Source organism: Pantherophis guttatus, chromosome 3 (genome assembly GCF_059756535.1).
Source record: "Pantherophis guttatus breed Tessera chromosome 3, ASM5975653v1, whole genome shotgun sequence".
Taxonomy (NCBI): domain Eukaryota; kingdom Metazoa; phylum Chordata; class Lepidosauria; order Squamata; family Colubridae; genus Pantherophis; species Pantherophis guttatus.
In genome coordinates this window covers 141,267,653-141,285,217 of record NC_142065.1, presented here as the reverse complement: position 1 = coordinate 141,285,217, position 17,565 = coordinate 141,267,653, and the positions used below count along the sequence as shown (strand labels likewise).

Below are 17,565 nucleotides of genomic sequence, written 5' to 3'. Positions count from 1 at the left end.
AGCCATACCCACAGAACTGGTAGTAAAAATTTTTGAAACCCACCACTGCTTACTATGTTCTATGAACTCAGCCTTTATGATTAGCCAGTGGTTCTGTATGTCAGATGGACACATTAAATTAAGAGAGTAGTCCAAGGATAAGTTAACCACTGAGTAAAAACGTTGTGAGAACAGGTGCAAAGAAATAGGAAGTCATCAGTTTCTCTGAAAGTCCCTTTGTGAAAGAAAAAATATCATGCACACATACAGAGGAGGAACATGAGAGAGAACTGGTGAAACATTTTGGTTGGGGCATCTTATTAAAATTGGACAATCAACACGTGTTGATGCTATAGAAACCTATATCGGTACTTAAACAAATGTATATAAATTCTGGCAAAAGGAAAAACAAGATGTTCAAGTTGCCTTAAACAACAGACACATTTTATAACCCATCTTAAAAACATGCCTTTGTTCACCTACTCTTTATTTTATCAATGTGATTGCAGAAAACTATTAGGGATTGTATAGTGGCTACTAAAATAGACTCTTTAGTTTTTCAACTAAAAACTAGTTTTTAGTTTTAGTTTACATAGTTTTATGTAAACATCCTACTCAACTGAAGACACATCTGGATTTATTGCTCATCCCATCAACAGAACTGGACAGCAAGGATTTCTGGAGAGAAGCAGCATCTGATATAATTTTCTAGTGGTTTTCTACTCACCTCCAAAGCATCCTCCATGCATATTTTTCTGCACCACTTCCAAAGCATATATTTTTCCCAATGTTGCCTTGGGTGCTCTCATCCATTTGCAATAGGTGCTTCTAAATTGATGGTAAGCTAAACACAGCAGATAATTGGCTGCCACTCCATTGTCAAGAACCACAAGTCATCTTTCACCAAGGATGTTCCAGCGCTGAAGCACCATTTTTCTTGACGATCAATGCACGATCTTGAACTCTTGACATGATTTTTCTCCACTTCGGTGGAATGCAAAGCAATTTGAGCCATTCTTTCAGAAAGTTATTTAAAATATTGACTGGAATCCACTCCTCATGAAATGAAAAACTGAGCAGCCCATTTAAACACTTTTTCAGAGGGCTGTAATAAGGAAAGTAAAGGCAAAGCAAAAAACAAAATCCTGATATTCACAGGAAGGGAAAGCAGCTTAATTGATACAGGTGACTGGGAACTGGTGTTATTAGGTTATCTAATAGCCTTCTAGAATTACTTATAATCCAGCAGCTGCATGTTTAACAAATTGTCTCTTTTAGTCTGGACCAGTTTTGCTTAAACTGCTTTAAGCTGTCACGTGATCACAGAATAGAAACAATTTAAATGGTAAATGTGGATATCCCTTTGGTCATGCTACCAAAAGACTCAGTTTGGAGAAATTAGAAACCAGGAAGCCCCGAGTTCTAGTTCCATCTTGGGAACAAAGCCAATTTTGTGAACTTGGGCCAGTCATACTCTCTCAAGCTCTTGAAGCAAGCAAAAGCAAATCACTTCTGAAAAATCTTCCCAAGAAAACTACAGGAATTTGTCCAAGCAGCTGCCAGGAGTCAAAAGCTGACTTGATCACGTTACCACTGGAGGGGGAAAGGAAGACATAAAATGGCTTTTGCTGTGGAAAAATGGCAGACGAAGTCAAGCCCTCATGCTGTTTTAAGTATCCCAACTCTTCCTTTTAAGGACATTTTATGTGTAATGGAGATTGCACCTGTGCCCTTAACCCCTCTGAAGCAAGCAATTGTTTTTAGGTCAGAGGAAACAAAACTACTTGTTATTTCTGATCAGAACATCTGTCCCCCATACTCCTCAAATTCTTTTGCATGAAGTAGAAAGCAAACTGCAGCCTTATGCAGAGAACAGCAAGGTTTAAATCGGTGTTATTCACCTGTGGTGCCAAGGGGGAAATGAGATTGTGTGGGGATTAACCTCAGGCAGGGTTTTTCTAATAGGATTTGTGAAGTTAGGATGCTATGAGAAGGAAGTTCCATTAAAAAAAAAAGGGGGGGGGGAGAGTTAATTCAAATGCAGCCAGTTTTTTATCTCCAGAGCCACATCTCTCAACTTTGGCAATTTTTAAGATGTCTGAGCCCTGGTTGAAGAATTCCAGGAACTGAAGTCCAGGCAATTGTCAAGGTTGAAAAACAAGGCTTTAAAGAAACACTGCTTTTTGATTAGGTATTTCAGGATATTTTTAAACAGGTTCTGCAGCTTGAAGAAAATTATGTGTTGCATGTAGATAGTTAAGAAGTCACTGAGGAGAAATGTCATTACAAAATAAAGGAGTAAAAATAAAAATCAAGGGAAAAAAGCATCTAAAGAAATAATTACAAAGATCTAGGTATATTAATGATTCCAAATGAATGTGACACACTTTAAAGATAAACCTATAAAGCAAGATGAATAATTTTAGTAAATGTCTAATAATGCAAAATTACTTATTGGGTTCACCCAGAAGACTAAAACATAAGACACTTGTTTATTTTGGCTTGGCATGTTTATGAACTCAGCCATTGCAGTTTCTAAATCACAATTTATGGCTTTGCATATCACAAGAACTTGGCCAGTTGTGATTTGCACAAGACAGTCAATGACTTAAAACAACATGTGAATCTAATTGCTGTCTATAATGAGCTATTTCAGTCTCTATTTATTCCAAATACTGTAGTGACTAATCCTTGAATTAGTTCCAGTAAATTCTGGATTTTAGGCAACCAGTTTCCCTCCATGCTAAATGTATGTAGTAGTTGTACAATTTAGTGTTAGTGTATTTAACTTTTTAGCATTCTGGTATTTCTATTTTACTGCTACATTTATTTCTTCCTAAATTAACTGTACTCTTATTTGAAGTCTATAAATCTTGCTCTACAATTGCATACTATTCTGGTCAGCTACAATAATTTATTTACTGTTTTGTTAAAGCTGTTTATCTACCTCTTCAAGAAATTCTGTTCCATTTGCAGTTTACCTTTAAAAAAGCAAGCTAGCAAAGTGCTTTATGTCAATTACATGTTTACATAATAAAATCCAAGTAAAATTATTAAAACATGCTACTAAACAGAACAGCAAGAAGCAGCTATTAATTCATTAAGTAACAGTGAATGCAGCAATTCTTCCATGGCATGAAGGTTGCTTTCTTGAGGACTCACAACAATGAATAAAACTCTGGGAAAAAAATAAGTTGCCTTGGAACTGCTTGTTTAACTTCAAGAGACTCAGAGCAATTTCTTTGCCAATTGTAATAAAGGACCTGTGAGAGAAAGTAACTCTTGAGCTGTTTTGATCCAAGGCAATTTGAAAAATGTAACTGCTACTCTGGGAGAAAATATTATTTAAGAGAGAAACTGTACATCATCCCTGTGTTGATCGCAGTGAATTCTTGATCTGCAGAAAAAATAAGCTCATATAGCTTGTTATAGCATTCTGTGTAAGAGTAGATACCCTTTTGTCAATGCTGTTATTGCTCCCCATAGCTCAATGTTGGTCACGTTTATTGCAAACACTACATATGAAAGCCTCAGATCAGAGGATATGGTGATACATGATACTGGATGTATGGTGAACTGTTGTTTGCACACTTGTACTTCTAAGACATCTTTTCCACAATCTAAAACCAATGTTTTTAACATTAGATTTGTATGACCTACCCATTATAACAAGTCATGTGGTACACATTCTTGCAATATAGCAAGATTATTTGAGAGAAAGAACATTGTTGGGATGACAACGCACAAACCTTGGTAACCTGTACATGGGGATATCAGACCCAACATTGTTTTCCTTGTACATTCAGAGCCAAACCTATTTGGAAATAATTTGAGACAATGGAAAAATATGTTATTTCTTCCTGTGTATCCCTAAAACACTCAAGAAACTTCTATTTACATTAGAGATGTTTGGAGCAAGCTAAATGAACTCCCAACTTGAAATCATGAAATAGTAAATCAGCACAACTTCTCACTGTCATAAATAATACATTATTTTCTAAATACGATTTTTTTCTGTTTTTATTGCTGTTAATTCAAGGAAAAATGCTGCATAAAATCCAATCTGTTCTAGAAATATAAGTGACCTTTCCAGTACATAACATTTCAAATATCAAAGTATATGGTAAACATACAAATAAAGAGGAAGGCAACATACTTCCTATTTACAGTACAGTATTTTAAATCACAAAATAAGTTCCATAAAGTAAACTGGAAGATAATTGAGAATTCAAGTTCAAGGTGCTTTACACCTTTATTGAACTCAGAAGCAGTCATTTTACTTAAATATGGTCCAACATACCCAGCACAAACAATTTTTAATCAAAATAATTTCCTATACTAATTTCTTTTAAATTAAAGCTCTCTTCTACCCCTTTATTCTTTACTTTCAAAATATATTGGTGCTATAAATATAAATGCTATCTATGAATAAATGTAATAAATCAAGTTTCTTCAAGTTTGTTTAGCAATTAGAATGAATCAAATGTTCTGACTGGTATTCATTTGCTGCATATCTAATTTTTTAAAAAAGTAAAATCTACATTTTAATGAATTGTGGTACATGGAGATATACATATACGGCGGTAGTTCAGTGTTGATTTAAACAGTCAAAAGTTTTCTTCCAGATAAACTCAGTGCAATTTAGTAAAAGTTGGCTTTGAGAAATAAAATACAGCAGCAATAAAGTTAGCAATATGACACTAACATGATCAATTTTCACACTCATTGGAATTTTTCACATTATATTGTGATCACACAGTGGTAAATTGTCATAAGAAAGTGACATCGCTATTTGGTAGACTTTTTCTAGCATACAAATATTCAACAGATTTTTAGAATACATACAAGGTTTTTGTCCAAAATGCTATACCATTTACATTCTAAACACAACACTGTAGTAACTTCAGAGGAGTAATGTTAAAAACATTTAACACCCCATTTGTGTGTCTTTTATACTGACAAGGTTGAAAGGTTAATAAAGATACTTGCTGCCAATATCGATTACAAATGCAGACATAAACTAAGGCATTCGTTTTAATTTTTTATTCTGAACCTAACAGGTTTTAAAAAGAACTGAAAACCAATGTGAAATTGTTCAATGTATTTCTATTTCAGAAATTTTAAAGACCATATCATTTTAAATGTTCCTCATCCAATTTTAGCATACAGGCAAATTAAAGAACCGTATATATATTGTAAATGGTCATCTCTCTCAAGGAGAGTAAGCAATACCCCCATCAATTCACAAATGTAGGATTTACTAGAATTAATGAGCTGATTATCTACCCAGTCCCATGGAGACAGGTACACTCAGCAAGGATAGGAGGGAAGACTAGCAGCATTAAGACAAGAGAAAGGAAGGGAAACATGACTTGGGAACACAACCCAGTTTCTCCTTTTAATCGTATGGCTGTTCACCAGTGTAGTTGGAGATTAAATGACCTTTTAAAAAATGTAGTAAACATCGCATCTCTCAAGTCTTCAGTGCAAAAGTCAATTAATTCAAATGAATGATTGGCTGAGATAGCAACATGCTTTATGCAAGTCAGACCAGGAGTAAAATTGCTTTCTTCTTTTCTATTAGAACAGATGTTCACAAGCAATGAAAAAAAATGCAACAAAACATAAACACACACAAAGAATCTCTCAAATCCAAAGAATTTCCCAGATTTCTCAAACTTCATTTTGGTATGTAGGCAATGTTTACTTGGTTTCAGTCAGCAGAATCCAACGTATCATTAGAAGGGGGTGGGGGAGGAGGTGCATATCTCAATCTGTAAGTGCCTAGAATAGGAAAAAGAACTTACTAAGTCACTGCTTACATTTTATAAATTTATGAGAAAAACTACAAAAACCCAAGGTGAATACTGTCTTCCAAAAATGCTATACTATTATCCCAAAGAAATTCCACGTGTATATAACCTATGTAGAAATCAGTTTATTTTTAAAGGAAAATCTTTCAAAGTTTTCCTAAACAAATAAACACATAATGGCCACAATCCGACATAATACCAAATCATGGTTTAGCTTTGAGAATAAACCTAGCATATAGTGTTCTCTGGCTTCGATGCTTCTTTTCCCCATCCTCCCATGTAGCTTTAGAGAGGACCTCAAAACTTCCCATTCTGTTTTAGATTGGTCAATTTCATATGCTACCTAACATTTGGGTTATGGTTAAGATTAATTATGTATCATGAAAGTCAGGTAGTTTCATCAGCTATTATTTGAAAGCTATGCATTCCCACAACTAAAGGTGAAAATTAATATCTGTTCATCTGCATCTATGTTCAGGTGCTCCACCAAGCAAAAACTCCTGAACTACTTGCAGCAAACATTATGGTGGACATAATGTGGTCAGAGAGGGAAAGCTATCTTGACTCAGCATGACATCCAAACGAACTTATAATAACTTCAAAATCCTTGGATGGACTTAACTGTGCAATGGGGACTGTTCTAGAAACGATATCTTCCAGATATCAGCTTACAAAATTGGTCTTTAGTAGTCAAGTATCAACAGAAACAAAATAATAATAAATATGAAAATGGATATACTTTACAATTACAAATATAAAGAATTAAGGTATAAAATTAATAACATCCCTTGCTTTTAATGGTTTAATTCACACCTATGCATTTAAGTTAATTTTCTTTTTCTGAAAATATCTCTGGTCAGTCACATTTGCAGGGAAGAGAAAACAAAATCTACCTATGCATTAATATAAAAATATGCTCTTTTTAAAAAATAAGCTTATAACGTATAACAAATGTGACTTACTTTTAAAAGCTAGGATGTTTTTGCCTGACTGCTCTGAATGTACCTATGAAATTTTGGCATCATAATTGTTAGCAATTAGACAAATGCATTAAGTTTTAGTTTGCTTTCCATTACGGTTATCAGTGAATAGGTTAACTGAAATGGTGCTTAGCTATCCATTAATTCCAATACATTATTGTTGAAGCAATGTAATTCTGAACCAATTCCAAATAGTTACTTGGAGCCAAGACATAAAAGGATATAGTGATTTTATACTCCTCCCATTAGATTTTCTGTGCCTAGGGATTACACTGTTTATTTTCAGTGCTAAGGGACATGTGGCAGAGACACAATTTGCCAGGTTTCCCCTCCTTGACAATTTTTCACTTTTTTCCAGGGTACAGTTTATCTTAATGTCTTATGCCTATTTTAAGGCTTAAAACATCAAAACAACCCATAAAAGAGCAGAAAGTGGCCTGCAGTTGTCAGTCTTTGCTGCTGAATTTTCAGCAAAGTGGTTGGAGACTGCGGGCTGCCCACCTCTGTTAATAGTCAGTCATACATGCATACACAGACATACAAACCATAGATAGCAGAATGAGAATGACTTGGCCAATAACAAAAACTGTGTAGACTCAGAAGCAACTGTGTTGGCTGTTATGATTACCTTGTTGATTGGCTTCCATAGATGACTGCTTACAATCCTGTGCATAGTGCCCAGTAACACCACAATTATAACAGGACACATTCCCATTCTTCTTAGGACCTGATCCATTAGAACTGGCAACTACATTTGAAGCTTGATACACAGGATAAAACCCCCGATATCCTGCCATTTGCTGCACACCATAGTTGATTTGGCTCCCCATTACGGGGTCATGCATTGAATATGGGCCCCGAGAGAAGAAATAAGGAATTTGTGTCCCATTGGTCTGATGTCCTTGGCTGAGGTAGCTCCCATTGCAAAAGGGCAGATGGAAGAAAGGAGAAACTCTGTAGACTTGTCCTTGAATTGGATTAGGATAAAAGTAACTGTTAATCTGAAGGTTTCCATTGGAGCCACAGCTACACCTACGACCGCAGGACCCACAAGGCCCAGACCCCAACTGCTGCGGGGACAACAGTGTCCCATTTGCATTAGTATTCCCAACAGCATTAATATAGGATGTGCTATCGCTCTGGGCAGTGCTGTGTGTTAAAGCCGGGCTTGGACTAGGTGCAGGACCAGGAGTGTGGGTCGGTATTGCAGGAGGAATAGTGGGCTGCACTTGACTAACACAAAGACCTGTTGTTGGAGATGGTGGTGTTGATGCCACAGTATTCAGCACTGTTGTACTTTGATTAGGCAAAACGTTGGTAGCATGAAGAGTTACTGGTACAGTAAAAGGAGCTGGTGGAAGTGCTGTGGAGAGCCCAGTTGCAGGAACCACTACTTTTAGATTTGGAGGCTGAGGGATCACTCCTGTGTTTCCATCAACATGAGGCACCATTTGATTTAAGCCCATCACATGCGATACAGATTTTGAGACTGGATCTGCTGTCGGAACAGGAGTTCCTGTAAAATTACCTGGGCTGTGGACTGGAATAAAGGCAGTGTTTGGTGATCCAATATTTAAGCTTCCAGTTTGTTGCTGGGGTCCATTAACTCCACAACTTTCAGATGATGCTTGAGGGGAAGATATTTTCATTCTGTGTATCGCTAACTGCAATGCAGGGCTACCAGACTGGACTGTAGATGGGAAAAATGTGGCTGGCAAAGGGGAAGACATAAGTTCGATGTGTTTCTCAGATTCAACTGAAGATCCCAATCCAACAGGAGCGGAATTAGCAACTACCATTCCCAAAGTTTTCCCATCAGCAGATATAGGTGGTGGCATTACTGTTTCAGGCTTCTGTGCACTATTGAGCACAACACAGTGCAGGGCAGGCATAAATGAAATGTGTTGAAACTGTGAACTCAAAGGATCCTCCACACTATTTTTATTGTTTGATGTCACTGAAATTTGTGTTGGTGCCTTATTGAGGTCCGTAGCACCATATTCAGTAAACCTCAGCACATTTTGGTTCCCAGAATCTTCAGAATTGCTGTCTGTGTCTGTGAAAAAGGCATTAAACAGGATATTCAGATTTCTAGAAAAACAATGTTCCCTAGACAAAAACATTACTTTTGAAAGTACAATTTTTATAGTAATTAAAATAAAACATTAGAAGTCAATAATAATAAAAAATACAGAGTTGTAAAAGACTGCATGATCTAATAGGTGTCATTTACAACTGACCAATTAACCTGGTATTTCAAATTACTATTATTTTTAAAGGAAAACAGTATGTTATAAAAAGCAAATGCAGAGAACAACTATATGAAAATTGTGTATTTGAAACATCTTAACAGATATATGGAAACAATTAATTACAAAAAATATGGCTTAATTCATGCACAAAACCAGCTTTTGTGTAATAAGCATGGTTTTGCAAATTTGAAAATCATGAATAGACATATTTCATCTGTAACAACTGTTAAAAATGGTTAGGCTGTGTCACACTAAAAGCCCATCTGTTCTCATTACAGCAAAGCTCATGCTTCTCAGTAGACCAGGGGTGTCAAACTGGCAGCCCACAGGCCGGATCCATCATGCACAGACCATGCCCAGCCCAGCACCACAAAGGGAAAAAATGTCATGAAATGTCACATGATGGCAATATGACGCCGCGAGTTTGACACCCTTGTAGTAGACTATAAGCAGGATTTAATTACATCATCCTCATTTCCACTCATATCCCATAGCTGGTGCTGAAAGCCATTCTGATGCTGTTACTATAAGGAATAGTTATCTTGATTAATAGCCTTATCCACCTGTAATTTATTAACTTTCCAGTGGGAAAGCTGCAAATTAATTATGTATGGGTTTAAAAAAAGTAAGCATATTTTGGAAAAATAATTATTAAAAATGATTACATACTTTTAGAAAAATAAAGCAGATCTTTAACAAAGCTAACAGCCTACTTTTCATAAAGATTACGATTCTAGCATAAATTTAAGTTTACCTTCCCCCCTTTTCTTTTTTCAACAACATTAAGGGAAGAAATAGATTGACTTAAGAAGCAGATGTAAAAGATGCAGCTATACAGAACAGCAACCGCATGCTCTGTGAGCAAAAAGTTTTGATGACACCACGAACATGGTTCCACAGATAAAAGTCAAGATTAAATTTGGGCATTTTGCAAGATTTGTTACAATTTATAAGAACTTCTCTAAATATGTCTTGTTTTATCAAAACTATTATTCTACAATGACAAGGGAGAGGGAAGGACAATTCACATGTAATTCTCATCCTATGTATAGAATACAGTTTCTTGCATTCTCATCTATAACTTACTGTATATAACTGTATGCTGTAAACTTTCATCAATGAAATTGTTAAAGTCTATTCCTGATGACTGTTACTTGGGGACACAAAACCAAATTAAAGAAGCAGCATACTAAAGTGATTCTATATGTTCTTATTTTAAATACAAAAATACAACCTCTGTCTTTTTCTTCTTCACTTTCAAAACTTTCCCTTCCATCATGCCGTGGACTAGAAGGAGAACTGTAACTCTCTGAAGAGGTTTCTCCACATGTGTCATTTCCAATTGTAATGTCTAAATTTGAATCTAGAAAAGATGTCATAACAGCAAGATTACTGCTAAACACCACTAAGTAATATGCAAATTAACTTGGGGTTTTCTGCATTTTTACTTGTTACCCAAGCACCAACTCTGTATATTGCAGCCAATAAACAAAAAATATAATCTAATATCAAAGGGTAAAAACCATTGGACTGCACAAAATTATTGTCACAATATATATAATACATGGGGGTGAGATTCTAAAACCTATTTTTTTTTTTTACTAAAGAAACCTAGATGTACCGAGTAGATTTTTTTTAGTTTTCTCACCCCAGACAACCAAAATTCAACATACAAAAAGGCTTTTGTAATTCCCATAATTGAAAAGCAATCTTAAGTAACATATATGCCTTTTATTCAGGAAAAAAAATCAATGCTGGTATTATGCAGTCTTTAATTAGGTCTTGAATATAAATTCTGAACTCCATAATATATTCTGATTCTGGTAAGAGTTCAGATTCCTGCTTTTTAACTTATGATTTGTATGTATCCACAGAGATTGCACATTCTAATCTGGAAGCAGACACTTTTTGCTCCCGCTTAAAAGGAAAGTCTGCACATGACTTTATTTTAAAAAAAGATAACAACTTCATATACAATTCCTTTCCAGTTATGATGTAAAGCTTTCTTCAAGTACATAAAATAGTTGCAGCAGGAAAGAATGACAAGTTGCATGACTGTGCAAATGACCATGAGAAAAACATGTACTACAGGTAAGCAAACCTTTTCAGTCTTGCCTCTATTGGCTAGCCAAAATATTTCCAATGACAATTCTGCAAAATGCTACATTATTTCTTGAAAATCCATCAAATGTGTACTGTGGGAAGCATGGTCTGATAGTTTTTCCCCCAGATGCATTTATGTTCTAACAGGCAATAGAAACAACCATTACTCAATTATAGGCATACCTATGGCAGCCATATTTAAGATATTTTGGCTCAAGGAAAGCATATGAGAATACATTTTGAGGAGAAGTTTTGAGACTAATGAGCAAGAAAAAAATCCTGTAAAAAAAAACAAACCCAGTCAACTTTCTTATTTCACAAGAAAAGGAACTGACTGAGAGAATCATATAGCAGTATATTTTTGGTTCTCAAGATTCTTATAAGGGCTTGATACAGTTTATTATTTCAGGCGCTGATGTTTATGAATTTAGAATAATAATTTGAATCTCTATTTATTCTTTTGAAAATAGGTGGTTTGGCTAGAAACTGGAGGATAAGCTGGATAATAAATTGAGCTTCTTGATGGTAATGAAAATACAAAGGCTCACACAGACCAGTATGTATCACAGTGTTTTTCTTGGTCATATTCACAGAAGTAAAGGTTATGACCGCACAAAATTAGCAATTTATTTATTAACATCTTGACATTAATGGCATTTTTCAAGCAACTTCTGTTCCTATTATGGCATGGGTACACAACCATTGAAATCACCGATTAAAAAAAGACAGGATTGCTGTCTTAGAAAAATAGAAGAAAAGGAAAAGTCCTCCAGTGAATATGCTAGAGCTCAAGAATTCAATAGGAAATATTCTCTTCTAAGTCCTCCAAGTCACCGCTATCATAGCAGTCAGAAAGAATATGGGCATTTGCCTTGCTTTTCAAAGCAAGCCCATGCATAGAGATATTATGGGTGACTTTAGCTAGTCATACTCTCTCAGCCCAACCACTTCTCAAACTTATTGTTGTGGGGAAAATAAGAAGAGGAAGAAGCATTGTAGTAGGTATGTTTGCCCTCTTGAATTATTTATAAAAATAATACAGGCAGAATAGAAATAAACAAAAAACAAAGAAAATAAAAGAAATAACATTCCTGCTATAATAAAGGATTGTGGGCAGCAATTCCCTGATATGCCAAGTAAACTGCATGAACATGCAGAATCCATATGAAGACTGAACAAAGGTGACTCATAATGTAAGAGAATCTACATGAATTAAACTAAACTCTGACTAACAGCATCTCTATATGTCTTGCTATCTCCCCTTACTATTCCACAAGTAATAGTATTATGCTGCATATTTGCTAAGCGTATTGCCGACTATATAAATCAAAGAAGAATATTAAAATAATCTCTAATGTATTTGAAAAGTGTTTTGTACCTTTTGCGGTTCCTGGATGCAGGTGATGAGCATCTGCAACTCTTACATAGTTGGCTCTCATGGTTAGTCTGGAATCAGTCCTCTTTATTTTATCTCTGTGCAGGGATAAAAACATTAATCAAAAGGATAAGTATAAAATTATCTTCATGGAACCATGAATTCTAAACATCTACTATCATCAAGTTGTGAAGGTCTAAAATGGCATGATATTCAGGTTGTGTTTAGAACATGTCTCTCCAATATTTTTTTAACAAAGGCAAACCTGCCCAGAAACTCCAAAATATGACTCAATGGTAATAATAAGAGTTTTCAAATGGTTAATTCTACAATAGCCAATCTTTCAAAGCCCCAAACTCAATGAAATTCTTTAGGCAATTTCTCATCAAACTGCAAAACCTAAGTTGTTCAGAATTATGAAAAATAACATAAGGTCAATTTAGTTATTTTTGAAATGGGATATCACTTTGTCCACAGGGAATATTAAAAATTAAAAAATACTAACTCTTCAAACTTCTATTAACTATTAATAGTAGCAAACTCCTCCTTGTGTTTATTCAGAAATCTACTATATCCTATTACGTTCAACTTTAATTTTAAGTTACATTTATCAATTTTTTCTTAATATGCATTCATCTGTCTAATATTGCTAGCAATCAAGATCAACCACATTTGTCTGAATTATAAATATTCACTTTTTAGTAACAGATAGTAATATAATTGATTCCAGGGATACTGGATATATTTGAGGAAAACATTTAAACAATACTCAGTTTCTTTTAAAAATGAAATTAACACCTACTTTTCTGGTTGCTGTTTTCCTTTCTTTTTGTTTAATACAGGTAAATTCCTTTTTTCTCCTGCATGCTAGATGAAATAAAAAACAGATCAGAAGTTTTCCATCTGTGTACAATTTCACTTAAAAATGTAATGATATTAGTTGCATTTGTTGCCTTCATATGTAACAGTTGCCAATTAGCAATTACTTTAGAGGCAGCTTTAAGCCTTCCAAGAACTTAGCATTGTCATACATGCACAGCAAACCTCTCTACTTTGTATTATATGAATGAAAAAGATTTCATTCTCTGGTATCAGTGCTAAAGAATTTAGATACAATCTGAAACAATAACAGTAATATCTTTATGTGTCTTTTTAAGATACATAATATCATCTCTCCTCTTTCAATCTTTGAAAGTCACCCTTCTATTTTTGAGTAACAAAAGTTGGGTGTCATTTTTCAGGCTGAGGTTTGTAACATGTTTGTATATGTCTCATATACCATATGAAATAAGCAGTTCAGCCATAGAGTGTATGTATGTAAGAAGAATGGAAGAGTGATTACGTTTTATTTAACATGTTTAACCTGCTTACAATTTTGAAATTATAAATTTAATCACATCAGAAAGATAAACCATATGGCACTGTCTGACAGTAAATAGTTATAAAAACTTCAACAGTAATCAGTGCTTTCATGAAAACAACAATTCCCATCATATGCTTCTAGATGAATTATCACCAGGCCATATGCTTAATACTGCCCAGGTGTATTAAGACATTTATTTATATTAATTGGACATATATTTTCAGAGTACAATTGCTTACAATTCAACCTCTTTGGATATTATTCAATGTTTATATATAGTAAACATATTGGTTAAATTGCAGATCTATGCAAGAGAAAGCTACAAAAAGGCTTTATAGCTTCAAATAATTACTAGTGAAATGGCAGATTGTAGGAATCATTTAGCTTCTTAGAACACTGGAGGATAGCCATAGCAATCTAATTTCATAGAGAAATAGGCACCATCCAATCCACAAACCACATATGAGAATTAGCTATGCTGGGGGAGGTCACCCTGTGTCAGATAAGAAATAGCACTGCCCAAGTTAAGAAAACAACAGAAAAAGATCCACATATTTAGATGTATTAACTTGCTATTTTCTAGCAAAAAAGAAGAAATGATTGAAAAGCCTCTACTTTAATTCTAACTTAGTCTACATCCCTTTTATTTATTTCTTATGAAATAACTTGCAACCTATCCAACTTAAATAGTGTGGAAAGTTATCTGCATTATCTTCCCACCTTAAAGAGGAGATGACAAATTTCTACTAGAAAAATCTAATATTTAAAATGAAACCAATCAATTCAATGTGTCAGAAATATGCCTCTTTATATGAAATTTTGCTGTCATTTTCTTGCATAGGTTTTCTAAGATGAAAAAAACAGAATACCTGATCCAGTATTGTGCAATGCTCTGGATGCTGCTGTAGAGCCCATCCTTTTCTTCTCCAGTCTGCTACACCATTATATTCAGCATGTGTTATGTCAAAACCATCCAGTGAAGAACATCTGGAATTAATAGTGCTGTTATAAAATGAATAATAAGAAACAATAATTAAACAGACTGCAGACTTTTCAACCATCCAAACCAGTAGTTCTTATTGGGAATAAATTGGGCATATCCTGGGGCAAAGCATCCAGTTTATGGCTACTGCTGCCAAGACATTTGTGTTTTATCTTGTTTTTCCATTTTTTTTTAATGGGAGCATTATTTGAGACTAAGAAAGAGGGTAATTGGATGAAACAGTTTAAGAATTGTAGACCTAAAGTATATTTCCCTCCAGAAAAATGATTGCTGCTTATCTTTTGACTATAGAGCTTTGGGTGATTAACTTTGGACTTGTGCAGATTATTATTTCAGAATGATCTTCAACTGACCTTTATTATAGTAGACCTACTCTTATCCCATTCATTCACAATAGTTGCTTCACTAACCAATATGGGTAGGCCTGAAATATCAGCATAGGAAATACCTTTCAAAAGATATCGCCTATATCAGGGAAAGAGAAATATTGTATATATGCAGATGTCCATTTGAAGAAATACAACTATAGTCATTGTCTATCTTATCAGAGATGCAGAGTCTCTAAAGAGCAGTTCAATTTTTTTTTGTAAAAATGAGATTTCAAAACTACTTTCAAGAGATAAATTAGGCCTCGATGTACTCAGTCTTGATTATAATGTACATTTTTAACTTTACGTCCTTTGAAATTTTGTTAGCCAACTTGTTTATCAGAGAATGGTACAATATAAATTATACAATTAATATAAAGTCACCAGAGTTTTTCTGTTTGCCTAAAACATGAAAAGTTTGGTTCCTTATGCACTAGTATTATAGTGAATGTACTGGGTGAGAAAAAGTTTCTATGCCTCCTTTGGATGATGTCAAATATGGCTGTCATAGCCAGTTGACTGATTTATTGGCTTTATTGCCCCATAGTTCCAGAGCATTATTTTTTTATTTAACAGAATAATATAGTACTTACAATAAAAGATTCACTGAGTATAATTCATAGCAATTACAATGAAATTTATTCTCAGTCTGAATTTATATTCTGCAATTACAGAATACTTGGTACTTGAAATTCTCCATTTTTTAAAAACAGAATAAAACTTTCAAAAAAACCAATGTCCATTCAAAAAATTTAGCTGTATCTGTAACATTCCAGGCATTTTGATATTAATTATGAAAACCAGAAAGGTTCCTGGAATAGAGCATAAGCAGAGAGTGGTATAAAATTTACATTTCTATAGAACAAAATTATTACTTTGATATGAAATGATGGATTTGATTAATTTCTTCAATTTTAAAGAATACTACTAGAATTTTTTAGCTTTAATAATATATTATATTGAAAACAAGCTAAGTACAAGTAGTCCTCAATTGACAACAGTTTATTTAGTGACCGCTCAAATTTACAATGGCCCTGAAAAAAGTGACTTGGGCATTTTTCATACTTACAACCATTGCAGCATCTCCGTGGTCACATGTTCAAAATTCAGACGTTTGGCAACTGACTCAGATTTATGGCAGCTGCAGTGTCTCAAGGTCATGTGATACAACTTTCTGACAAGCAAAGTCAATGGGGAAGCCAGATTCACTTAACAACTATGTTGCTAATTTAACAATTGCAGTGATTCACGTAACAACTGTGGCAAAAAAGGCTGTAAGATAGGGCAAAACTCACTAAACAAATGTCTCACTTAGCAACAGAAATTTTGACTCAATTGTGGCTGTAAGTCAAGGACTACCTGTATGTTCTAGCCTGGACAGTTATTATTTTGCAACTATCAGGTCTACATTATGAATTAAATTTCAAAACAGGACTCTTCAATTATGCCTAACTGTTTAATCTCTGTGCTCTCAAGAAAATTTCAATGTATTTATTTATTTATATCCCACCTTTATTTTTATAAATAATTCATGGTGGCAAACATACATACTAGTTTCCTATTTTTCCCACAACAACAAACCTGTGAGGTGGGTTGGATTGAGAGATAATGACTGGCCCAAAGTCACTCAGCCATCAGATCATTTGTATAATAACAGCTCCTATTTTAACAACTCCCAAACTTATCCAGGTTTAGCAAGTTATGAAAGTAACTTTAAATTCATCTAATGAATCAAATACCAAACACTACTTTAAATGAAAACAAAACATTTAACACCTACTTAGCAATAGGACATTTCCCATTATGTTTCTTATGAATCACTGGGTGCTGTATCATATCTAGATAGAAAATAAAGTGTTCTGCTATTAGTTAAATATTACATTATACTGGCTTTGTTATACAATATCATACAAATTCCTTCAAATAAAATATTACAGAATTATGTTTTTAGTATATTATCATGACCGCAATACCTGAAGTACTATAAAGTAATGCATTTAGTAACTTAGTAATCAACTCAATTGCTAATTAGTATCTTTTACAATTACCTATATTTATTCTGGTAAATGTAACTTTCTTGTTCATAACATTGCAATATGATTAAAATGAAGTACTAGACCTATACAAGTCCGATGGCACAGTATAGCCAACATTCAGTTCAAAAACTGAACTATGTAATGTTTTGGTTTTTACTTTCTAAACATTTTTAGACTTGAGCATCTTCTACTTAAAACATACATTTATATTTATCACACTATTCCCCTTTGGTGTAAAAAACTCTATGAAAACAACAGAAAAAAAATAGTAGCGAGCAATAGAAATCGGAAGC

At 34.2% G+C, this 17,565-nt stretch overlaps 1 protein-coding gene across 3 annotated transcripts in view; it reads right to left on the bottom strand.

Moving 5' to 3' along the window:
* Nucleotides 1–3,981: 3,981 nt before the first annotated feature.
* Nucleotides 3,982–17,565, bottom strand: part of ZCCHC2 (zinc finger CCHC-type containing 2) — a 35,131-nt gene continuing 21,547 nt past the window's right edge. The window contains exons 8-14 of one of the 3 annotated variants that reach the window (XM_034432948.3): nucleotides 17,017–17,074; nucleotides 14,735–14,867; nucleotides 13,305–13,369; nucleotides 12,506–12,600; nucleotides 10,259–10,387; nucleotides 7,401–8,828; nucleotides 3,982–5,763 (exon numbers count right to left, since the gene is read on the bottom strand). In XM_034432948.3, the coding sequence (XP_034288839.3) occupies nucleotides 5,693–5,763; nucleotides 7,401–8,828; nucleotides 10,259–10,387; nucleotides 12,506–12,600; nucleotides 13,305–13,369; nucleotides 14,735–14,867; nucleotides 17,017–17,074 (1,979 nt within the window). In that variant the 3' untranslated portion in view covers nucleotides 3,982–5,692. The remainder of the gene's footprint in view (nucleotides 5,764–7,400; nucleotides 8,829–10,258; nucleotides 10,388–12,505; nucleotides 12,601–13,304; nucleotides 13,370–14,734; nucleotides 14,868–17,016; nucleotides 17,075–17,565) is intronic. The other 2 variants (XM_034432949.3, XM_034432950.3) reach the window with 2 other exon arrangements.